We start from the raw sequence: 27,178 nt of genomic DNA, 5'->3' as shown, positions 1-27,178 counted from the left end.
CCTGTAAGGAATGATCAGAGTGTTGATCAAAACAATGACCAATGTGTACACTATGTTAAAACTCAAGATCAGGAAAGATAATGGATCCTAGTAAGAATGCCAGAGCAGATGTTAGAATCAAAATGAACTAATAATAATAATTTTAAGCTAATATTTATTGAGAGAATACTATGCACTGGGCATTGCGCTAAACACTTTACATATATCATCTCATTTTATCTTCAACAACCCTTTATATGAGAAAATTGAGGAATAGAGGAGTTAAGTAATTCGATGGACATAGAACAAGCGGTGGCTTCTACACTGAAACCCAAGAAGAATGATGCCAAAGCCCAGGCCATTAAAGCACTATGCACTTAGTACATTACCCAGGGCATTTGGCCACCACAAATCTAACTACCTTTAGCAACTATCTTGACTGGCAGTCAAATACTGAGTTGGAGTTAGACAGGCCTGGTTTGAATTCTAGTCCTGCCAATTGGATCTTGGGCAGAATTTTAATCTTCTTGAGCTTCAGTTTTCCTATATGTAAAAAGATGATACTACCCACCACACCTGGTTGCTGGGAGGATAAAATGACAGAATTTAAGTGAAATACTTTACTGGGGTGTGTGGAGACTTGGAATTGTTCTACCATGCATGAGTGGTAATTTAGGCCTTCTTCCTTGAGATGTCACATCATAAAATAAAGCATTTGCTTTCTGCTCTATTTGTCTTAGATTTTGACAGTCCATTACCTTGTTTTTATCCTGTGTATCCACTTCTCCTGGTGCCATAAACTTCAGCAGAAGCGCCAAACACTTAGGGCTCTTGTGCCGGGTAGTCAAGTGTAAAGGAGTCATTTCTTCTAGATCTTTCTGCATCCAGTTTGCTCTGCGTGTAAGTAAGAGTTTCATGAAACGATAATTTCCCTAAATAAAAAATAAGAGACAGTAAGAAGAAATTTAGTTTGGAGCCAAAAATTTTTTAAATTTTAAAATGTTTTAAGCATTTTAATTATTCTGCTAGAATAATAACATTCAGATAAATTAATAAAAGTAAAGTACTTATAATTCTACTACTCTAGCAATTGTTTTATTTTTTCATGTTTCTTTCCAACTGCTTTCTATATGCATTTAGTTTACTCAGTGGCTGGTCAATATTTCATTGTGTTAAGGCAAGACATTTTATTTAATCATTCTATTACTGCATATAATTTTTTTAATAGAAAATGCTACAATGTACATGATTTTTCACATATTTTTTTTCCATAGAATAAATTATCAGGAACCAAATAACTGGGTCAAAGGAGTTTGTGCATTTTATGGTTTTTGGTGTATTTTCCAAATGGCTATCTAGTAGCAACAATGTGTGAATGTATTAGTTTCAGCACAATCTGACCAGCACAGCACATATTATTTATATTTGGAGTATAATAACTTTGTGAAATAAGTAGAGATTTTAAACCCCAATTTACAGGTGAGGGAATTGAGATTAAAGGGGTTAAATATTTTGTTCACAGTCATTTGGTTAATAAGGAAAAGGTGGTTAGCTTTCTTGAAGAGTTATTTACAGGTACAACTAAGGTAGAAGCAGCTTCCTCAAAGTTCAGGTCCCAGACTCATCTGGTCACACAAACACCAACCCAGAAATCACTGTAGGCCACCCAGTTGCAGTCAGTGCTCTCCACACCAGTTAAACCCTCCAATCTGGCAGAACCAACCCATCTGATAAAGAAGTTTAGCTATAAGGGTTAGAGTAATACACTGGTGGGGACTCAGGTCGACCATTTTATAGTATGTCTGTGTGAGCTTTGAAATCCTTGAAAAATATTCAGTAGTTCTTTTAAGCTCTTTCCTGAGATCTAGTTCCATATTTCCAATTCTGATTGGAGCCTTCAATATGCTTGGCATCACAGATATTTCCAAGTCAACATGAACAAACTGCATTGCATGATCAAGTTCTCTGCCTACTTCATGTGTATTTTTCTCTTTCCCTATTCAAAGCGTAGTGGCAGGCAGGGCTACCTGTCTTTTTCATCTTCTGAGACCCTCTACATCCTAAACATTGTTGGAAATGTGACCTTTAAGTATTATAATTACAATGCATTAATGTTCTACTATCAGGAGCTATCGGTATTAGTAAGGAAGACATTTATTGATTGAGCAGGTTCCCCACTGTGATGAATGTGAGGCTCTAAGTAAGGCAAAGGGAACTAGCTAGAGCAACAGTGAGGTGCAGACGGAAGAATGAGACTTGCCTGCTTGCCTACGGGGGCAAAGACAGGATTCAACTCAGCTCCAGGGCTGGGGCAGAGATAAGGGAGAACAAGGCTAGGAAAAGGGTCATAAGGCTGTCTATACTAGATGGGCAAAATTGGAATGGACTGAAAAACAAATGAATGCAGCTCATTTATTTCCTTTCAGAGAGGCTTTCCTTGACTACCCTAAGCAGAACTTATTTTGTTCTTCTTTATTGCAGTACCCTTTCATTTCCTTCATAGTACTTTCCCCAGTTTGTAGTTACACATGTTTTTATTTCCCTTCACTGAGATTTCCCTCATAAGCAGTAAGCATCATGAAGGCAGAGACTATGTTCTGTTGACTACTGTGCTCGGCATGGTTCCTGGCACATAATAGGTGCTTAACAAATATTACTTGAAGGACTGAGTGAATAAGAGGAAATGAAATATCTTCTAGAGGTTTTTGTTTTTTTTAAAAAATTCTTATTTACAGTTGCTAAATTAGATCATAACAGTTAAGAATATTAACTCTCGGGGCTTCCCTGGTGGCGCAGTGGTTGACAGTCTGCCTGCTGATGCAGGGGACATGGGTTCGAGCCCTGGTCTGGGGGGATCCCGCGTGCCACGGAGCGGCTGGGCCCATGAGCCACAGCTGCTGAGCCCGCGCGTCTGGAGCCTGTGTTCCGCAACGGGAGAGGCCGCGATAGTGAGAGGCCCGCGCACCGTGATGAAGGGTGGCCCCCGCTTGACTGGAGAAGGCCCTTGCACAGAAACGAAGACCCAACACAGCAAAAATAAATAAAATAAATTTAAAAACTCCTACCCCCAATATATATATAAAAAAGAATATTAACTGTCAAATATCTGGAATTTTGTTACTATTACTTTTTAATGTTTTATTTATCTGAGCTTCATTCATAGTGGACATCATTTATCTGGATTTTCTGATTTCACCCAATGCCAGTTTTTGAGAAGGTGCTAAAATTTCCTCAAGAGGGCACCCTGCTCTAAATCTCTTGCCATCTTTTCTTTCAAAAAAAGAGAAAAATGCCCAGGAAAAACAAACATATGTGGTACTTCATATCAAAAAAATAAGGTTTGACCTTTCTCAGCATAACATTTCAAATATTACAGAATAATTCATCATGACCTTTTAAAGATATTCAATCAGACAATCATTGTGATTTTGAAATTTAAAGGAAATGGGAAGGAGAAGGAGGAAATTAGAATATGTTAGGGGGTGGCTACTGACTAATAGACATAGTGCTTGGTATATTTACATTTCACATTATTCTGCGGATTCTACCTACACAAAACATCGTACACCTCAGTAATAATCACTCATTCATTCAATAAACATCCATTGAACCTTGTTACAAAGCAGCCAGGAGTAAAATGTTTGTACTTTACTTATTATAAAGCTCTTTGACATAGATTTCATCTTTGCTCCTCAGAGAAGTATCATGGAAAATTTTTACATATCAATTAAAGTATCTTCCTGTGACTCTAATTTCCTCATCTGTAAAACAGGAATAATAATAGTACCTGAGATTATCATGCATATGAAATGATAAAGGTAATATCTGTACTTAGAACAGTACACAAAGCAAATGCTCAGTAATGTTTGCTAACTTCATTATGGACAGTTTTCCAATGTGGAGGAGGCAATAAAACATAAATGGTCAAGTGGAACCAAGAATGGCCCATGACAGAGGGCATGTAGATAGAAAGATCTGACTGAACATGGTATACGTAGTTCAGCTACTGATTAAGGAGAGAACCAAGGTTAGGAACAGGTAAAAGTAAAAATAGTTGGAATGTTATAAATAATGGCTTTTCTGATTTTTTTTTTTACATTGAGAAAGATGTCTATACTCTACCTATGGATAAAGGTGATATAGTACCAACAAGTACATACCCAATAGGAATTTAGCTGGTACCCTGGGGAGGGGTCAGCTATATGATCAGGCCAGCTTCTTCTATTCCAAAGGACAGAGACACAGCAGATATTACTGACGAAAGCTGGGACTAGAAACAATATAATCCATTTGGACCAAGGTCAACCTCCTTGGTCTCATGAACAAGCATTTATTAAATGCCCAGTGTATGCAAACTCAATTCTGAGACTGAACAGAGGAGACAGACAACCTTTGAGCTAAAATCAGGAGAGTATTTGTAATATAAGTGGAAAAGAGGAAAACATTAGCTTGAGGAAGCAAGCTATTTTGATAACCCCCTGAAGACTGTATGACCCTGGGGATACATGTTATAGGCTACTTTGTTTCCCGTTAAGCCTCCTCAATACAAAAGCAAACAAACAAAATGTCTAAACATTTCCTCTCTATTGCTTGAAATTAGGACTTCTTAAGTTTTCAGGTTTATTATAACACAAATACTTTGGGGATGATTTGGAAGTTAACAATTTAGTATCATATCTTAGGGCCACACAGAACATGACCCTGAGGTGAAGACTGTTTTGGAATTTGCTTTTATAATTTCTGACTGGGTAGGAAATAGTATAAGAGCAAAAGAGATAATAGATCAAAAGAGTGTATATTCTTAAGAAAATTCCGGTGGTAGGTGAGCAGAAATGAGAGTTAAAGTTGCAAAAAAGTCCTGATTTCATCACTAAAAGGACATTAACTCTGATATGATGAGGTCTATTATGCCACTGAAATGTGAAAATATTTCCTAATGTCTCTGAAACATTGAATAAGATGTCATTTCTCAGTTTCTGTTTTTTTGTCGTTGCTGTTGTTGTTAGGTACTAATAATCCTCATCTTAATCTTCCTGTAATTATTAACACCATGAGCTTCTTTTGTCTGTAATGTAAGTGATTATGACATTTGGATTTTCCCCAAATACATGAAAAGGAGTATAATATCTGAAAGGGTAAAAGAGAATGAAAAAGCTCTCTGACCTGGAGAACAGCTCTTGAAATGAATCTAGGAACAAATCAACTCAAAATGCCACTTAAGCTCATATTTTTGTCTGTCCAATTTGCTAAGATGAACTCCTTTTTTTAGGAAAAGTCATTTAATCTTAATAACAATGATATGGAAGTTTTGAGTGAAATACTTTGATATTTTGTTTTAGATTTTTCATTTTTAAGAAATAAAACATAACATATATGGTTAATACGCCCTTTGTATCCTTCCCCAATTCTATTACCTTTTCTCTCTTTGGAGAACTTGGTGGTTATCATTCCAGTGAATGTTTTGATACATTTTATTTCTTACAAATAAATGTATTCATAAACTACATAGCATTATTTTACATGTTTTCAATCTTTATATAAGTAGCCCTACGTGAATCACTTGCCACCTTTAACTCAAAGCAATATTTTTGAGATGTATCCAAATTGCTTTGGTTCATACCTTTTCACTGAAGAAAGCTTTCTGTCATATGAAAATAATGTTATATTTATTTATTCTCTAAGGGAATATTTAGCATGTTTCTCACTTTTCACTATTACAAACAATACTGTAATGAATTTTCTCATACATAGCTCCTGGTACATGTGCCAGAATTTCTGAAGCTGCTGGGCTGAAATTGTTCTCTCAAGTAGTTACTCCAATTTACACTTCCACCAGTAATGTTTGAGAATGCTTGTTTCGCCACATCCTCTCCACACTTGGTTTTTGTCAGACTTGCTAACTTTTGCCAATATGATGGGTATACAATTGTATTTTACCATGGATTTAATTTTCATTTCCCTTCTTGAAGTGGAACGTCTTTGTTAGCTATTTGTTTCTTCTTCTGTGAAGAGCTTTTTTGCATTGTTTACTCATTTTGCAACTGAGCTATTTGTCTTTTTCTTACTGATCTATAGAAGTTACTTACATATTCTGGATACTAATTCTTGGCTTGTTTTGCAAATATCTTCTCTCTTGTGTGGCTTTTCTTTTTGCTTTGTTTATGTTCTTCCACTAGGAATGAATTCATGGTCTGAATGATGATACTGGTAGCTTTCTTAGCATTAGATTTCTTCATATATTTTGTTTGCGGGCTCATTTTAAAGAGAAGATTGCTTGCTGTTATTTTTTGGGTTTTTTTGTTTTTTTCTTTTTTTCTCTTTGCTCACCCTTATAGCTGCTAACATCCAGCTCCTGGTCCATTATAAGAATCTGTACTTATAATGATGTTTCGCAGCCCCATGTCTAAGTGATACTAGGGGTATCACAGTTACTGTCACTGAGCTAGTGGGTAGCTTCCTGATCCTGAGGCTTATCTTTGTCCTGCTCCTGCCACTTCTCTAAAACAGCTTCCTCTAAAGCTATAGCCTCATATCAAGGCAAAGAATACTCCCAAATTCTAAGTATTTTCTTGGCTTTAGTGTGAATATAGGACTGCCTGTAGCAGTCCTTTTCCCCACTGGGACACTGAAGAGACTAGATATTTTCTCAAAACCTACGTTTCCTGATGAATCTCTTTGCATTCTTGTTCTCTCTGTGTCCTCAGCACTTAATTTACTCTCACGGTAGCTGGGGAGAAAACAATTGTCCACCAAATGTTCATTTATTTTTTTGCTCATTTATAGGTTTGTGTATAATTTTGTCCTGGAAATATTATAATTATATGTATAATAGCACAAATAAATGTAAGGTAGGCATTCTGTCATACTTTATTCTAAATCCTAATCATACTATATACCAAAAGATACATGATTTAAAACTGAAATGGAAATAATAGAAACATGATCTGTTACTATAAAGTCTAATGATATCTATGTAATTATATATTTATAAACTCTCAAGGCATTTACCATGTTAATTTTTAAAAAGAATCACTATCCCTAGGAAGTACATAGGTCACAAATATCAATAACCTCTTTATCTCAATCTTTCCTGTAATGGTTGCAGACACAAATGAGTCTTAGAAATACCACATAGTGTTGGGAGAGGCAATCTGCCGTGGGCCCTGAGCGTCCCTGCATGTTCTTACTAAGTATGCCAAGAATGCAAAGCCCTGACTCCTCTACCTGGGCCATTTCTCTGAGTTGGGTTTGTATCAAGCAGTCTTAAGGGACATTAATGTCTCCCAGGACATTAGATAAAGAGTCTTGCTTACTACTTACTAAAGTAAGTAGTAAAGTCTGGAGCTACCCCAAATTCAGCATTCCTCAGATGCCATGTGAACCCACTGTGTGCTCAGTGTCCATCTGGGGCCTCTGCATTGCCTCCTGGTTCTTGGGGGTAAGGGATGCAAAAATGCAAGTGCTCCTGCTTTTGCCATCAGTAATAAAGCTTTTTTTTTGTCTCTGATGGTAGTCTTGTGGCTTCTGCCAGTACTCAGAACCAATTTATTACCTTGTAATAAGTTGGCACAAACAAAGAAAAAAGTAGGGTAAATTAAATCCAACACCTGACAGTACAGGAAATGAGGAGGGGATACTGACGGAGACAGTTTTCTTGAAGAGTAAGGACCAGGGCCCTGCAGGTCAGGTTCAGGGATGAGAAGATTCCATGTGATAATATCCAAGCGGTGGGCAAGGTTGGGGAGATAAAGGAACCCACTGTCCTGTTAATGACTCAATGAGGAAGAGCAGGATTAAAACAAGCCACCCAAATGATGCCTTGGTCTTGGCTCACCTTCCCCTGGGCAAGCAGAGGAAGGGATGAAAGCATGACAATGGGGCAGCAAGCTGAAAGGCAATGTAGTTGTGGCCTCTGAGTCAAGGAATCTCCAAAGTGGAAAGCAATGGAGAAAGCAATGAGACCCTGCTACTTGATACAGAATTTTGGGTGGACTGAAAACAGCAGAGGTTCCCTTGGCTGAGACATGAGTGGGCAGCTGCTCAAAAGTGAAAGTGAATGCAAAGCCTTGCCTGATAACACAGAGGCAACTGCGCCACGTACCTGATCCCTGCTATAGTCTGCTTTGTCTGGCAATGGGGACAAAGAACTGGACGTAGACATGGCCACTGTCTGAAGCAAACTGCTGGTTTAATGGTGCCCTTGATGCTCAGAGGTTCCCCTGAATGCCTTGTCCTGGTTTACTCATGATTTGGCTAAGTTAAAACCTGATGGCAACCACTGGGAAGCAGTCCAACATCCATGACAACTCTGGAAGACCGACTGTGTACAGGGCAGGTCAGCCCTTTACATTTTATGGGCATTCTGCGCCCCATGCTGTCCTCAGGAATCTGAAATTATCAAGAGCAGGCATGGCCTCCTTGAAAATAAACTCAGAAAGATTTCTGATTCCACCTCAGTTACCTCTTCCTGATCCACACACCTGAGAGAGGTAGGGTAGTTTGGTTACTGTATGTGGCCACCCACAGAAAGAGTTCATCTCCTCATGGCAGCCTCCTGGGAAGTAATCAGGACAAAAGGAATGGGGGATCATATATACCTATGTTGAAAATTTAGGGTTCCGCCCTGTCCATCCCTGGTTATGATGCTTCTTTCTTTCTTTCCCCTAAGAGTAATCCCAGGCTGGCCTCATTGGTACACCCTCTGGGTGGCAGCCCAACCAAAAGGGAGCTTAGAGATTCAAACTTAACTCTGGTTCAGCCACCTGAATTTGTTTGTTGATTGACACGGTCCTACATCATACACATCCATAATGACCACTTGCTTGAGTACACTACTCACAAAGTCCTCCTAAATGCCCACGTGGGCTAAAGTGGGGGACATAATGGGTCTCTGTAAATTTGTCCTATATGCATCTACCCTTCTAGATGAAAGGTATGGGTGCAAGTAGATGATGAGAGAAAAGGTGAGGAGTTCTAGCTATTAGGGTGGGACACACTGATTTTGTGGTTGAGGAGGGAATGCAACAACTTCAGCACCTCGGAAGGGGACACCTTGGGAGGTACAGGGAGGGAGAGAACAACTGATGCTCTCTTTGTCCTCTGGATCCAGTATTGTATCCCAGAAAAAAAAGAAAATTACTTTTCACTACCTCAATCAAATAGCAGCTGAGACTAGCAATCTGGTCTGCTTTTGTGTTTGTCATCCCCATCCGTGTGCTATGAAACAGAAAAATTCATGTGGACATGGATGGACCTGAACTCTTCTGCCACGCTTGATGCCATCAATGGCAGCATGAGAAGCCTTGGGTTATGCCATGTATGACAATCAAAGCTGTAACTACTTGGTGATACTGCCCATGTGGCTTAGCCAAACAATGAAATGGTGATCCACGTTTAACAACAAATCCTGAACTAAAGTGACTTGTGCCTCTTCAGGTTATATGTTCGTATCTGGGGGAGAGAGGGCCATTAAATAGTTCTCCATTGGGCTTAGGGGTTGCTTTTCAGCCCCTAGTGCCTCATGTAATTATTGGCAATAACACCAAAGATCAGCAGGTCACTCAAACTCCCTTGCATGGGTCATAATAGATAACAGAATAGCCTTAGAGTATATCTTCACTGTATAAAGTAAGACCTACTGTTTCCCCTGGTACTTATTCACAGTGGACTTAATCCAGGACACTGAAGTCAATTCTGCAGGTTGTTCTCATCCTGCAGCTTGGAGTTTTATTATCTAAATGCTGTATGAGACATAAACAGATTTGTTCCCAGCCTCTGTTGGTCAGATTAATCAGAGTAGCTGACGGAATAGCATGCTCATGTCAAGAACATGTAGGGCTAAGTGATGGGTTGCTGGGAGAAGCAATTTACCATGGGCCCTAATCATCACTGCATGTTCTTATGCCAAAAATGCAGAGACTTGACCACTCTTGGCCTAGGCAACTTCTCTGGGTTGTGTTTGCTGCAATCAGTTTGAGGGAGGAGGTCATCTCTTCTTCTGGGTTTACTAGCTGCTCACTACAAAAGCGTAGATTCCTGAAGTTCAGTGTTCCTCTGTGCTATGATGGAAACCTGCTGTGTGTACAGCATCCATCTGGGCCTTCTGTGACTCCCCCATGGTTCTTGGGGGAAAGGGAAATCAATACAAACATATAGGTGCTGATGCTTTTTGCTATGCTGTGAATAATAAACTTCTTTGTCCCTGACCCTGGAGGCTTGTGTCTGTTGTCAACATCCATGAAGCAGTAACAGACTAACTTCTTATCTTGCAATATATGGTGAGACAAAATCTCAAGCCTTGAAATAGTTCTATACTATTGTAATATGAAATGAAGCATTGAATATAAGAAGCGAAAATTGATTAGAGAGGTGAGTAGGGGCTAGAAAATGGAGTCTAATACAGTATGACGAAGAGTCTAAAATTTATCATATAGGTAATGGGGTGCCAGTGAAGAGTTGAAGAAGGAAATGACATGAGTGGATTTACGTGTTTAAGAAATATCCTGGAGGCTGTGTGAAGTACTGATTTGAGGGAAACAAATCTTTGGTAGTGAGACTGGTGAGGGGGTTACTACAGCAATCCAGAATAGAAATGTTGGGAGCTAAGTGGAAATAAGAGGACAGACTGTGAAATATGTAAGAGGCCTCCTGAATGGGTACAAAATGGAGAGTGGTGTCAACAACTGAAAAGACAGAAGGAGAAATAGGATTAAGGATAAAGATTTTGAGTTCTGTTTTCCTAACGTGGAGTTTGGGGTGTCTGAGGGAAATCTATATAGAGATAGCTAGCAAAAAAAAAAAAAAAAAGAAAGAAAGAAAAGAATCTATATGGATCTGAAGATTGGAAGAGACAGCTAGATTCAAGATATAGGGTTATGAATCATCTATATTAATAGCTGTTTCAACTGTTTTATCTAAAGACATAATTTCTGGCATAAATTAAAGTACATGAAACTGGAAAAATGAATCTATACATCTTAGCTGAAATATAAACATGATTTAAATATCCACATAAATAGCTCAGTACAGTGCAATCTATACTGTTCTTTTACCTAGACCATGAGATACTACTACCATATCAAATATAGAGTATAAGTGGATTGGAAAAAGGATGGGCCTTTCCTCATTATTCTTGTCTGCTTGGATCATTCTTTGATCCCGGTTGATTTAGGTGTCTCGTTGTACTCTGGTTTCCTGCTTTTTTTTCTTCTTCTTCTTCTTTTTTTAAAAATTTAATGTGAATCTTTACAGGAAACAGTTACAAAAACCATTTTTGAATGACATGAATTACTGAGCTATAGAAATGAAATCAAATCTGTATTGCTTTTCCCAATCACAGACATTCTCTTTCTTTCCTTAAATTTCTGATTTCAAGCCTAAGTACTGTGTTTTACAGCTAAAATTTCTAATTACTCAACAATTATGATGGTAACCACATCACTAACCTGCCATCTTATGCAAATCTGAAAAAAATGTTTTTAAAAAGCTATTTGACAATTCTCTAAGCAAAGGTTAAGAATGGCACTTCAAAGGCAGAATGGAGCTCTATTTGTTGCTTTTCAAGTTTAAGATGTTCATCCATCTGGCAGAGCAGCTAGACAATACATCAGCCAAGAACATCTCTCTGGCTTGAAACAGATTCTGGCTCTCAGAGAGGATTTGACTGAAGGAAAGGCAACATCTTTATTTGCTCTGTGGCTGAACTCTTCTAATATTTCTCCTCAATGCCTCCTCCAAGGCTTGGCTCCATCTACTAACTTGGTTTCCATAGGAATAGACAGAACTATCAAGTGGCACATAGTCAAACAGCACAACAGAACGAGAAAATGTTACTGTCAAAAAAAAGTAGACAGACTTTTCTCTAAGAAAAGAAACTATGAAAATATATCCTTGACTCTGAGGCTTCCTTACCCAGTGCTGGATTTTTCATGTGCTTTTCCTGCCTGACATAGACTATTTTTTTTTAAGATTATGATGAAAATTAGTCCCTTCAGTGGAGAGGATTTCATACAAAAAATATTAAAAGGTATAAAATGCTGTGATGCTTATTTCCACAAGTACAATTCTCTTGTGCTTGTGAGCTACCCTCATTTATTCAGAGTGGTGCTTTGAGTTGGCAAAACCTTTTGGGCTGATTATAAAATGTATTTTGTTTCTCATAGATTGACATTTTATTTATAGGAAAACATTTATTTCATCTTAAATCAGTAGTTCTCAAACTCTAGCATGCATCAGGATCTCTGGAGAGCTGGAAAACACAGTCTGCTGAGGACTTCCCTCAGAGTTTTTCATTCACTAACTCTGGTGTGGGGTCCCAGAATCTACATTTCAAACAAGTTTCTGGGAGACACTGGTGCTGCTAGGTCCAGGAGTTCACACTTTGAGAATCATTGTTTAAACAAAGAATCTAATAACAGAGTTCTAAACCCTGAAGAACTTAAAAAAAACAAACAACAAAAACCACCAAAAAAAGAATGCCTGCTTCATCTTAGATCAATGAAGTCAGAATTTCTGAGGCTTTGGCACCAGAAAACTACTAGAGCTAATAAATGAATTTGGTAAAGTTGCAGGATACAAAATTAATGCAGAGAAATCTCTTGTATTCCTATATACTAACAATGAAAGATCAGAAGAAGAAATTAAGGAAACAATCCTATTCACCATTGCAACTAAAAGAATAAAATACCTAGGGATAAACCTACCTAAGGAGGTAAAAGACCTGTACTCAGAAACTATAAGACACTGATGAAAGAAATCAAAGATGACACAAACAGATGGAGAGATATACCATCTTCTTGGATTGGAAGAATCAATATTGTGAAAATGACTATACTATCCAAAGCAACCTACAGATTCAATGCAATCCCTGTCAAACTACCAATGGCATTTTTCACAGAACTAGAACAAAAAAATTCACAACTTGTATGGAAACAGAAAAGACCCTGAATAGTCAAAGCAACCTTGAGGGAAAAAAATGGAGCTGCAGAAGTCAGACTCCCTGACTTCAGACTATACTACAAAGCTACAGTAATCAAGACAATATGGTACTGGCGCAAAAACAGAAATATAGATCAATGGAACAGGAGAGAAAGCCCAGAGATAAACCCTTGCACCTATGGTCAACCAATCTATGACAAAGGAGGCAAGGATATACAATGGAGAAAAGACAGCCTCTTCAATAAGTGGTGCTGGGAAAACTGGACAGCTACATGTAAAAAAATGAAATTAGAACACTCCCTAACACCATACACAAAAATAAACTCAAAATGGATTAAAGATCTAAATGTAAGGCCAGACACTATAAAGCTCTTAGAGGAAAACATAGGAAAAACACTATTTGACATAAATTGCAGCAAGGTCTTTTTGACTCACCTCCCAGAGTAATGGAAATAAAAACAAAAATAAACAAATGGGGCCTAATGAGACTTAAAATCTTTTGCACAGCAAAGGAAACTATAAACAAGACAAAAAGACAACCCTCAGAATGGGAGAAAATATTTGCAAATGAGGCAACTGACAAAGGATTAATCTCCAAAATATATAAACAGCTCATGCAGCTCAATATTAAAAAACACAACCCAATCAAAAAATGGGCAGAAGACTTAAATAGATATTTCTCCAAAGAAGACATACAGATGACCAAGAGGCACATGAAAAGCTGCTCAACATCACTAATTATTAGAGAAATGCAAATCAAAACTACAATGAGGTATCAACTCACAGCAGTTAGTATGGGCATCATCAGAAAATCTATGAACAACAAATGCTGGAGAGGGTGTGGAGAAAAGGGAACCCTCTTGCACTGTTGGTGGAAATGTAACTTGATACAGCCACTAAGGAGAACAGTATGAAGCTTCCTTAAAAAACTAAAAATAGAATTACCATATGACCCAGCAATCCCACTACTGGGCATATATCCAGAGAAAACCATAATTCAGAAAGACACATGCACTCCATTGTTCATTGCAGCACTATTTACAATAGCCAGGTCATGGAAGCAACCTAAATGCCCACTGACAGACAAATGGATAAAGAAGATGTGGTGTGTATATATATACAATGGAATATTACTCAGCCATAAAAAGGAACGAAATTGAGTCATTGGCATAGACGTGGATGGACCCAGAGACTGTCATACAGAGTGAAGTAAGTCAGAAGGAGAAAAACAAATATCATATATTAATGCATATATGTGGAATCTAGAAAAATGGTACAGACGAACCAGTGTGCAAGGCAGCAATAGAGACACAGATGTAGAGAACAAATGTAAGGACACCAAGGGGGGAAAGCGGGGGTGGGGGGTGGTGCTGGTGGTGGTGTGATGAATTGGGAGATTGGGATTGACATATATACACTAATATGTATAAAACAGATAACTAACGAGAACCTGCTGCATTAAAAAAATAATAATTTGAAAAAAGAAGAATTTCTGAGGATTTGGAATTAATATTTCCTAAATGCTCTGCAGGTGATTTGAAAATGGTATTAAGATTGAGATGCGCTGACCTAATTCAATAATTCATTCCACATTCAACAGTTACTTACTATGTAATTACTCTGAACCAGACACTATGCTAAGGGTTTTGGAAGCTTTCAAAGTAATTAAAATAGAGATGTACACTCATTATACACTATGATGTAGTACAAGCAAGGAGGGGCAAGTGAATAAAAAATACAAAATAGACCAGGCAGGTTGGATGAGGATGTACTTTCAGCCCTTTATGGGGAGGGGAAATGTCAGATCAGGAAAGACCCCATGAAGGACATGGCAGTTGAGCTGGATCTTGATTTGGGATCACCAATACTTTAGCATCTCTCCATGTCTCCATATTTTCTCCCCTCCCCATTTCTTTGATAGGGACAATAGATATTTTCTGAATTTTATGCAAAGTGCTATACAAAGATAGCTTTGAGTCTTATTCCCACCCCTTCCGATCAATTTGTCCCCATAAGCTCCTCCTATGGAGAAATTCTGAAGCCAACATTAGTTAAGCTGTATATAGCAAGTCTCTCATATTCACTTATTACATGGTGCAGTTAATCCCACACTATCACTCACTTTGGCTGTAACAGATGGTGAAGCCATTTGCAAGTGTTGCTCACTATTGTAATACAATGAATGAGATCAGCCCTATGTAAGGACAGTGGTAAGAACTCTAAAGAGGGGTACCTCACCCAGCCTTGAGGGTTCAGTAAAGGCTTCTTGAAGAAAACAGTGCCTGAGCTGTATTTAAAGCCAGCTTAAGTGGGAAGTGAGTGTGCAAGGGCACTGTGCATGGAGAATGAGGGTGAGGAAGAGGTGATTAGAATAAAAGCTTTAAATAGAGTAGAAAGGGAGACACAGGAAGCTGAAGCCAAAAAGGTAAGCAAGGACTAGAGGATGAAATGTGCCAGACTAAGGAGTTTGCACTTTTTCTTTAGGGTTTCTGAAGCAGTACTGAAGAATTTAAGTAAGGCAGTGACATGAGAGGATCTCAGCCAGCTCAACCTCACATACAAAGGCAAATTACTGATTTTCTCCCAGCCTCAGTTTCTTCCCACATGAAAAAATAAGGAGGTTGGATTATGATCTAAAGGCTTACCCAGCTTAATGTTCTTTGACTTTATGATTCTAAGAAGCAGATGACCCAGTTTTTATAGCTACTTCAAAACTAAATGTTTTTTATTCTAGCTGCCTCAACAATAACCTAAATTTCTAATAATTTTCATTTTTCCTAAGCACAGCGTAATAGTTTTTGAGCCTATTTCCTTTTTTCAGATACAAAAATTCCTTTTCCTAGCATAATGAAGTTCAAGCTTTAGGGGAACCAGAAATGCTACCCATGGGGAGGCAGCATGGTATAATTAAATGAGAATGTATTTTGGAACCAGTCAGATCTGGGTACTTCATTGGCTGTATTAACTGTGAGCATGTTATTTCTCAAAGCCCCAGATTTCCCACTGGTAAAAAAGAAAAAAAAAAAAAAAAAAAACACCCAAAAACCCATAGTGACCAGTTCACAGCAAGGGCTTAGTAAATATTGGTTTCTTTCTCAGATACCATTATGGTTCTCCTCTCATCATAAAAGTAGTCCTTGTAAACAAAACATTTTTTATTTGACCATATTTGTTGTTTCAGATACAAAAAAAAAAGAAAAGAAAAGAAAAAGAAAGAAAGAAAGAAAAGAAAGTATTTGCTCCTAGTGTTCTCATTGTTTGATGAACATTATAATCTGCCTGGTCTGTTCTCCTCACTGACCCTGACCGGTCTTCTGAGTTGCACTGCAAGTAGTTACTTTAAAAAATCATGTTTTAACATTAAGTTCAGAAGCTAAATCCAAACAAATCTTGTTTAACACCTGGTTCCTTTGAAGCACCCCAAGTCTTGCAGTAGGCTCCATCTTTAGTTTTTCAACAATGTACCTTAGTTTTATTGATCCTAACATGCAGTTTAAAAAAAATCAATTCATCTACTTGGCTTAGATATGTGCCTTTTGGGGAAGCTGTTGCAAACAACTGATTGAATCCATCTGTTGCCTTCTCTACTTCAGTTCCACACTATGGATGGGATTTCTTAGATAGTGAAAAAGACAAATGACAGATAAATGTGTAAATAAATTCAATTAAACTCAGAAATCCTTAGTGAACCTCATTCAGGGTATGCATTAAAGGTTTTCATTAAATGCTGAGCACTAAGTAGTAATCTGACTTGGTAACCGTTACCCATTTTCAAAACGGTAGCCAAAGTCCTCACAATGGATAGTGATGCTTGAATTCAAACCTGTATCTTCTAGTCTCAAATCTAGCCATCTTCAAAAAATCATATCACAAACCACCTCCATCTACAAATCCATCCCTGAACTCTGTACTGTTCCTCACTTTTCCTTCACTGTTCTGGGACCTTTTCTCTTTGAAACTAAGAAAGAGGCAACTGAATCAGTAAAAAATAATGCTAGTAGTGGTTAGAGTGGGGAAGAAAGATTTGCAGATCAAAGGTTATTTTAGTTGTGTCATTTGGTAACTTATCCCAGGGTAGGTAGGTGTCCTGTTTGCCACAGCTATGTTTTTTTTTTATTAGTTTCTGCTTTATAACAAAGTGAATCAGTCATACATATACATCTGTTCCCACATCCCTTCCCTCATGCATCTCCCTCCCTCCCACCCTCCCCATCCCACCCCTCCAGGCGGTCACAAAGCACCGAGCGCCACAGCTATGTTTTAATTCTAGTTTAACAGTTCTTCTAAGTTCAAGCACATCACAACTCTTAAATCAACATTTTAGTGTCTCCCTCAAGCTCTTTGTGGACCAATTAGATATAAACAAATATACATTTTAGAAAGGGATTCAAAAATTATGAATTATATATTTCGTATGTATTGAAAAATTTGGAAAATTATTGAAAATTGGGAAAATAAGAAAAAAGATCACCTATAATTCCATTATCCTAAGTCTAACACAAGCTTTTGTTAGCCTTTTGGTACAATCTCTTCCATTCTTTTTTAGCTTTTTTATTTAATGTGAGAGATGATTTTTACAATTTCCATCAGACCTTTCATCTAATTTCATATCTAGAATAAGCAGTGATTGATTAAAAATAACTTTTACCATTGGCAGCCATCATAATATTAACTGACTCAGGTGGAGTGGCCGGAGGATGCTAATACTTGTGGGTGAAAGTTTGAGGAATAATAGGATATTTACATAGTTTCAAATTAGCTCTCCATAAAATACTTATTAATCACAAAGGAACCTGGTAGATACCACTTTATCCAAATGATCAAAGTTAACATCACCAATCATGGGACAAATAACATCATGTGCTTTCTGATATGATGCACTAAGAAGAACACAACATCATTCCTGTGGTATTCATACCAAAAATGCATAACCTAGATTATGAGGAAACATCAGACAAATCCAAAATGAAAGACAATATAATTGGTCTGTACACTTAGAATGTAATGTCATATGTGCACACACACACACACGCACGCACAAGACTGAGGAACTGTTGCAGATTAATGAAAATTAAAAAGACATAATAATTGAATAAAATGCCTGATCCTGGATTTTCTTTTATGTAGATGACATTATTGGGACAATTGGCAAAATCTAAATAAGATTTGTGGATTAGATAATAGTATTTATGTTAATTGCCTGATTTTGGTAATTGAACTGTGGTTATTCAAGAGAATGTCCTTGTTTATTGGAAATATGCACTAAAGATTTGACAGCAAAGGAGTATCATGTCTATAGCTTACTCCAGATGGTTCAGAAGACAATGTCACACTCACATACACTGAGAGAGAAGGATAAAGCATATCTGGTTAAATGTACATATCTGGGGAATTTGGGTGAAGGGTATATGAGAATTCTTTGCAGTATTCTCACAACTTTTCTGTAAATCTGAAATTATGCCAAAATATAAAGTTAGAGGAAAAAATTTTATTATAAAAGTAATAAGATATTTATTAAAGAAATTTCAAGAATAAAGAAAAATATAAAGAAGAAAACAATGAGCAGCCTGCATCTCACAAACCTGAGGAAACCATGGTTTACATTTTGATATACTCTCTGTCTCTTATTTATGGGGAATGTTTCTTACTCTCAGATGGGCATTTAAATTTTGAAATGTTCCATAATCATGCCTTCATTAATATTCACAATATCCCTGTTGTGAAAGCCAGAATTATTGTCACTTCATAGATTAAGAAACACAGATTCAAAAAGATTAAATTATGGGTTGACTTTAGAAAGATTATCACTTTATATCATGTAACAGAAAAACAAAATAATGCCACTAAATAGTTGGTTGACCATGATTCACAAACTGGCCGCGATTTAGTTTCCTGAAAAATGACAAGTTTGGAGATGATTCTTGGGATTCCTTCTAACACTAAAATGTTACAATTCTAACCTCTTCTATTATCACCAACATTTTTTTTTGTATGCAGAATCTGCAGTGCCTAGCATAGTGCCTTATATGTAGTAGGTACTAGATAAATATTTTTGAATGAATAACAAATGCATCACAAATTATAAAGTGGGTATTATGTTATAGAGGTTATGAAGATAAGATCATGTATATAAAAGTGCTTTGTAAAGTATAACGTAAGTATAAGTGATTATTATTATTATTGATTTGGAATAGAAAACAATATAGAACAAATTGCTCATTCTGAAATAGAGATTAAAGTTAAGATATGCCACCTCTTAAAAAAAAGAGATGTCACCTTTTTGTAGGAATCTAAGAAATTTACTATGAAGTTTATTTCTATATTACTCTTGTTTCAAGTATAATTCACCTTATTCTCATCAATAACCAATTTAACTGACTGTTTACAGACAGATGGAGAGACAAATGACAAATTAGTACTCCCCAGGTTTGTGGCATGGACATAAAAAGTGAATTTATTTTTCAAATACCTTTTATAGTCATAGCCTTGCAAGTAGAAGACATCTTATCTGGTTTACTATTGATCCAAATGACAAGGCTGAGCATCAGATTAAGGATATGTCAGAAACCTGAAAGAAGGCTACCAACGGATGTGGCAGGATGGTAGCTTCTTTCAAAATGATCTATTAAGGCTATGGTGTTTACAAAGGCAGTTGAGAAAACACAGCACAATATACAGGTCTGCATCAAGTAACTAGCAGAGCGCCCATAAAAACTTCTGATACTAATGTGAACCCCCATACCATTCATCATACCCATTTATTTCCAGCAATAAAAGCTATTCACAGATTTTTTTGATGCTAAAACAAACGATACAGGCGTTTTTCTTCACCCCACATCCCTTTCCTATTGTTACAGTTTCTTTCTCCACAAATGGTAGCATTCCTAAGAGATAATCTGTTTTAAGATGATGGGAGATACTATCTAATTTAAATGGACTGCCAATCAGTAAGGTCAAGCGCAATTCAAGAATTTAATTCTAAGATATATTCTTTGGTGATAGTGAGATATGACTTAGCTAAGTATGGTAATGACCAAAAAATATTATGCCAAAATGGAGTCCTGAAAAATAAAAATTCCAAGAGCGTTTCTTATATATTGTACAATATTTTATGAAAAAAGAAACATCTTGGGGATAAACTATCAAGCATGCTAAAAATATACAACAAAATAAAAGAAGAAACCTGATCAGAGGTGGGAAAATCTATCTTTTGTGATCACCATGGGATTAGCACTTTTTTTTTTTAAAGTTCATTTATTTATTTTTTATACAGCAGGTTCTTATTATCTATTTTATACATATTAGTGTATACATGTCAATCCCAATCTCCCAGTTCATCCCACCAGCACCCCCCACACCCGCTTTCCCCCCTTGGTGTCCGTACATTTGTTCTCTACATCTGTGTCTCTATTTCTGCCTTGCAAACCGGTTCATCTGTACCATTTTTCTAGATTCCACATATATGGGATTAGCGCTTTTTTAAGGGAAGATTACTTTCTAGGCTAGAATGAATTGGAGAATTTTGTGAGAATCATGGGGATAGAAAATGCTTCAGAAAATTCCCCTTTCAGATGCCTTTAGACAGACTTGAACTGTTTTTTCAAAACCCAGAGTGTTCTAACCAATTTCAAGGGACCAACATTTGACAGTTATAGACTAAAGAGACAGGAAAACTATTTAGAACATCAGTAAACTACTTCACTCTTTAGTTTGCTTTCTTAGCTAGCATGTCACATTTTACAGCAATGTAAAATCTTTTTTATTTATCACCAGCTTAAATAGTAGCAAATATAAGTTTAAATGCATTATCATTATTAAATGCTATGAGATATAAGTCAGGACATCTGGGTTTTGGTCCTGGTTCTAACTAGTTACCTAAACATGAGCATATCATTATTTATTATCTACTTTGTGGATGTAAGGCATTGTTTTTAGATGTGCTGGGTAAGACAATTTTCTGGGCCCCAGTTTCTTCAACTGTGAAATAAAGATATTCGAGTAAGTTATAAACTAGTATTTACCAAAGTGTTTGACCAGTTCCTTAAGATGCTATTAGTTTATGCTTTAAAAAAAGTGCTGAAATCAAACGATTATGAAAAAATCCTGGATTAAAAAAAATACACAGGTTTCTTTACTGTATGACTTTTCAGAGCCTTTAAGATGCTAATGTGCATTGTGAATTTCCAAGAAAGAGCATGCAGTATTTCCCAAACTTATTTGACCATGGGACCCATTTTTCACACATTTCATGAGACTACTGTCCTAAGGAAGAAGCTTTGTGAAATGCTGTAGATAATGATTTTCAAGGTCCTTTAAGCTTTTATAATTTTTATTGTTTTTTAAAATAAGAAACATACAGTAGCTTAATAACTACCCTCATTTTTCTTGGATAGAATAAACTTGAGAAATATGCTTGGAGGAAAAAAAACTCTCACAAAGCCAAGGAGAAAGTTACTTGAGACTATAGTTATCAACAATAAAAATCAAGCTGCTGGGTAATGGGTAATATAAAACATCAAGAACAAATGCCAGGAATGTGGCAGGAAACAAAATTCAAAAAAATCACCCCAAAACTCCCAAAATACTTGAAGCAGAGATCATTCCCAATTAAGTCTCCTTTCAACCTACTTTATCAGAAGTAAGGAATATGTCCTTCACAACGGCTCACCAAATGCTACAGATGCTAAATATCACGTGTATATTGGACTTTATGTTTTGTACATTAGGAGACAGAATTTGCCTAGAGCTATGGTGAAATACCTATCTTATTACCTCCAGCACGCCTTGCATGCACCCTCTTCAAGCCCGTCACATTACTTTCATGCTCAAACTCCCAATCACATCCTTAACTCTACTCTGCCAATGGATAAGAGATATTGCTTTGGTTAGAAGAGATGGCAGTAAACAGGGCTGTAAAGCTCAGAGCTTCCAAGGGCAGTCATGCACATCTGAAGAGGATTTCTGGTAGCCCATAATAAATCTAGTTAGTCCAAGGAGACTAAATTTATTTATAAGTCTGCTCAGTAATACAGCCAAGCTCAAGAATGACTCTGCTGACCTAACAGTGGAATATTCAATGGAAAGGACAAACTTTGGACATGCAGCAACTTTAATTCTGAAGGCCACCAAAATAAGTAAGCAATGGCTGTGGATGCTAGTGTATGAAACTGAAAAGTTTACACTATAGACAAGTAAAACAGGGAAGGAAAAGATGGGGAAAAAAGAAAGAAAGTGGAATAGGAAAAGAGAAAGAAAAGAATTAGGATTAGACAGGAAAGAAAGAAATTTGTATAATAGAAAACTAATTCATCTCTCATTTTCTTCTATAATCAACTTCCTCAATGTTACCAAAAAAAAAATGCTATGGCCATTTCTGTGGTTCAATCTTTGCTCACTCTATCCCCTCTACCTGAAATTCTATCCCCCATTCCCAATTCTTGTCTAAGTTTAACCATTTCATTAAGGCCCACCTGAAATTTCAATCCCTCCATGTATTAGGGATATTCAGTACAGGAAACAGCTATTTTTGCCATTTTACACAGGAAGAATTTTTAATACGGGGATTTTACATGCTTATAAAATAATCAGAAGGATTCTAACTAGGCTTCAAGGACTGACTCCTTGAACAATGCAAAGCTACCATTGTGACTACAGTATTAAGTTCAATGGAAGTCTGTAGCTGCATCAGCAAGTCAGGGGGAAAAAGCTGCTGTAATAACTGCCTCTCAGTACCTAGGAGGAAGAATACCAGAAACCGGAATGCTGAAGAAAAGCTTCCCACCTGAGAAGCCCTTACAGGCTGACTTTCTTATGAGGGACACTTGGTATACTGACATTGTCTTGTAAAAAAAAATACCCTCTTCAAGTATAAGCCCATTCTCCTTATCTTGGGTATAAGGCCCTTGTAGCTAGAATCATGACATATATCTCTAATTTTTTCCTTCTCCAATCAAAACTAATCCAATTCCTTTGGATAGTTGTTCAAAGTAGTAATAAGTTGCTAACTGTAAACATACTGCCTTTGCAGACCACACCTTTCCAATTTAGTGTAAAAGAGTGTAAGTCCAAAACTTCCAAGATAATTCTAATTTTCAGCCTTATATCTGGTTGTGGGGTAAAAGATTTAAAATCTATTGTGGAAATTTAAGCCTATAATTAGCATGCGGTTGAGATTTCTTTTTTCCTTTGCAGATGGAAAGGAGAAGGATAAAAGGGCTTAGGGGAACAGACAGACACATTTCTGTTATCTCTGAAATCACTCTCAAAGCTCATCCTAAGGTAAGTTTGGTTTGTTCTTGGTTGGGCAGGTGTGCTCATATTCCTGAGGTTAAGACTTCTAAGCTCAAGTTTCCTCAAATGTGACACAGTCCCACTGCCTGTGCAGCATCTACCTGGACTTCCTTCTCCATTACCACTATAGGACTTGAGGGCAAGGAGAATCAATGCTGCCTGCTGTATGTATCATGAATAACAAACGACCTAAATAAATTTGGTCTTATGGTCTCTTCACCTGATGAATCTATGTGGCAAGCCAACCTAACAGCTGCAATAGGGTGACTGCTTGACTATATTGTCTTTTTTTTTTTTTTTTGCAGTACGCAGGCCTCTCACTGTTGTGGCCTCTCCTGTTGCGGAGCACAGGCTCCGGACGCACAGGCTCAGCGGCCATGGCTCATGGACCTAGCCGCTCCACGGCATGTGGGATCTTCCCGGACTGGGGCACGAACCCATGTCCCCTGCATCGGCAGGCGGACTCTCAACCACTGCGCCACCAGGTAAGCCCTATATTGTCTTCTGAGTGTGTGCTCATCAACTATTTGACAAATGAGTAAATGAATGAATAAAAGCTGTCTGCAGCATGGAGAATGGTTTGAAGAGGAAGAATTGAATCAGGAATACTGATAGGCTACTTTAGTTTTTTTAGACATTAAATTATGGTGGACTGGATTAGAATGATGGAATAACAGAGATGGAAAAGAGCCAAAGTGGGGAAACCTCAGATATATATATGGACTCTATGAAAATCCTTGGCTGACCCCTGAATTGCAAATGCATGTAGAAACTCCAAGAAGTCTGCAGAAACTAAGAAACTAAAGGTTGAAAAAGTTGATCAGAGATTTCAGCTACTATCCAACAGAGAGGAGACAGAATTTGGAGTTTTAGTCTCTCCTAGTTAGAGGGCTTGGTACACATCTCAGGCTTTTCACTCAAATCTCAGAAGAGCCATGCCTTAAAAGCATAGATTATATACCAGGACTATGGGTCAGGTCTAAGAGATTCAACTAAAGACTATGAGAAAAAAGTAAAACACTCAATAAGTTCAGTGTAATTAGCCAGTTTTAACTACCTGATAAAATAAAAAATCCACACTCTTAAGTGGAAGACAACAGAATGAAGAGTCCCCATACTGTACCAACTGAAATTCTGAGTATATGATAAAAAATGACTACAGATGCAAAGAAACAGAAAAAGAGGGGGGAAAAAACAAATATAAATAGGCCTCAAGATGACCAAGATGTTGGAATTAACACACAAGGACTTTAGAGCAGCTATTGTACAAAACAGTGTGGTAATGGCACAAAAACAGACGTGGATCAATGGAACAGAATAGAGAGCCCAGAAATAAACCCACACACCTATGGTCAATTAATCTTCACAAAGGAGGCAAGAATACACAATGGGAAAAAGACAGTCTCTTCAGCAAGCGGTGTTGGGAAAGTTGGATAGTCGCATGTCAATCAATGAAGTTAGAATACACCCTCTCACCATACACAAAGATAAACTCAAAATGGCTTAAGGACTTGAACATAAGACATGACACCATAAACCTCCTAGAAGAAATCATAGGCAAAACATTCTCTGACATAAATCGTACCAATGTTTTCTTAGGTCAGTCTTCCAAGGCAATAGAAATAAAAACAAAAATAAACAAATGGGACCTAATCAAACTTACAAGCATTTGCACAGCAAAGAAAAGCATAAACAAAACAAAAAGACAACCTACAGAATGGAAGAAAATATTTGCAAATGACACGACCAACAAGGGCTTAATTTCCAAAACATACAAACAGCTCATACAATGCCACAACAAAAAACAAACAACTCAATCGAAAAAGACCTAAATAGACATCTCTATTTAGGCAGAAGACCTAAATACACATTTCTCTAAAGAAGAAACACAAATGGGCAATAGGCACATGAAAAGATGCTCAACATCTCTAATTATTAGAGAAATGCAAATCAAAACTACAGTGAGGTACACCTCACACTGGTCAGAATGGTCATCTTTAAAAACTCTACAAATAACAAATGCTGGAGAGGATCTGAAGAAAAGGGAACCCTCTTACACTGTTGGTGGGAATGTAAGTTGGTACAGCCACTATGGAGAACAGTATGGAGGTTCCTCAGAAAACTAAAAATAGAATTACCATATGACCCAGCAGTCCCACTACTGGGCATATACCCAGGCAAAACTCTAATTCAAAAAGATACATGCACCCTTATGTTCATAGCAGCACTATTCACGATAGCCAAGACATGGAAACAATGTAAATGTCCATCAACAGATGAATGGATAAAGAGGATGTGGTAAATATATACAATGGAATACTACTCAGCCATAAAAAAGAACTAAATAATGCCATTTACAGCAACATGGATACAACTAGAGATTATCATACTAAGTGAAGTAAGTCAGAAAGAGAAAGTCAAATACCATATGATATCACTCATATGTGGAATCTAAAATATCACACGAACCTATCTACAAAATAGAAACAGACTACAGACATAGAGAACAGACTTGTGGCTGCCAAGGGGGAGAGTGTTGGGGGAGAGATGGAGTGGGAGGTTATGGTTAGCAGATGTAAGTTATTATATACAGAATGGATAAACAAGGTCTTACTGGATAGCACAGAGAACTATGTTCAATATCCTATGATAAACCATAATGGAAAAGAATATAAAAAAACAATGTATATGTATGTAAAACTGAATCACTTTGCTATACAGCAGAAATTAATACAACATTGTAAATCAAATATATATTTCAATAAAAAAAAATAGAGGCTATTATAACAGCTTACCAGAAAAAAATGGTCATAATGAACGAAAATATGAGGGAAAGGCATTTGATAATATTCAACACTCACTCTTGGTATACATTCTCAGCAAACTAGAATCAAAATAAATTTACTCAATCAGTGTAGCAGTTATCAATTATCTGCCTTACAACTCCAAATCAACTCTTCTATACCTTGTTTTATGATACTGGAACCAGACCTTATAACCATTTTCTCCTGTGCCAGCTGCCACAGAATTTGGCTTTAACAGTAGATGGTACAGCAGGAATACTGTAAGTTTCCATCTGGTGTCATTTCCTTTCAGCCTGAAGAACCTCCTTTAGTATTTCTTATAATGCAGGTTTGTTTGAGATAAATTCTCTTATTTTTTGTTTGTCCTTATTTTAATTTTAATATGGAAAGACAGTTTTACTCCATAAGAATTCTAGGTTGATAGTTTTCTTTCCCCAAGCATTTTAAGGCTATCATTCTACTGTCTTCTTGTGTCTATTGTTTCTGGGAAATATGCTGTCATTGGTATTCATGGTTTACCATATTGGATTGTGTCTTTTTCTCTGGCTGCTTTCAAGATTTTCTCTTTATCTTTGGTTTTCAGTAGTTTGACTATGGTATTTCTAGGTAAGGTTTTCTGTGTATTTATCTTTTTGGGGTTCACTTGCCTCTTGAATCTTTAAATATATGTTTTTCACCAAGTTTGGGCAAGTTTTGGTCACTGTTTTCTCAATTATTTTTCTGCCCCATTTCTTCTCTCCTCACCTTCTGATAATCTCATTACAAGTATGTTAGATCTTTCAATATTGTCCCACAAGGCAGTGAGACACCATTTTTTTTTCTTAATACATTCCTCTCATGTTTATGGTTGCACAATTTATATAGATCTATCTTCAAACCCATTGACTCTTGTTATCTCCAATCTACTGATAAGTTCTTCCAATAAAATATTTATATATTACATTTTTCAGTTCTAGAATTTCCATTTAGTTATTTTTTTACAGCTTCTACTTTCTGTGATACTTTCTACGTGTTTATTCATTATAAGCATATTTTTCTTTGCATCCTTGAGCAGAGTTAAAATAGCTGCTTTAAAATCCTCATCTGTTAATTACAACATCTCGATCATCTTGGGTTGTTTTCCAAGATTTCCTTTTCTCTTGATTATGGATCACAGTTTCCCATTTGTC

General features: G+C 37.0%; 1 protein-coding gene across 2 annotated transcripts in view; it reads right to left on the bottom strand.

Annotated features, from left to right (window-relative positions):
- The window catches only part of INVS (inversin), a 146,981-nt gene that overhangs the window by 74,442 nt on the left and 45,361 nt on the right, over nucleotides 1-27,178 (bottom strand). For both annotated transcript variants that reach the window (XR_014293943.1, XM_082619619.1), the window contains exon 4: nucleotides 738-911. Coding sequence is in view for 1 of the 2 variants with exons in the window: in XM_082619619.1 (XP_082475745.1) it covers nucleotides 738-911 (174 nt within the window). In the remaining variant the exon portion in view is untranslated. The remainder of the gene's footprint in view (nucleotides 1-737; nucleotides 912-27,178) is intronic.

This window comes from Mesoplodon mirus, assembly GCF_964341445.2.
Source record: "Mesoplodon mirus genome assembly, chromosome: 1".
Classification (NCBI taxonomy): Eukaryota; Metazoa; Chordata; class Mammalia; order Artiodactyla; family Ziphiidae; genus Mesoplodon; species Mesoplodon mirus.
Note: the sequence above shows the minus strand (reverse complement) of the source record. Positions and strands in the feature narration are given on the sequence as shown.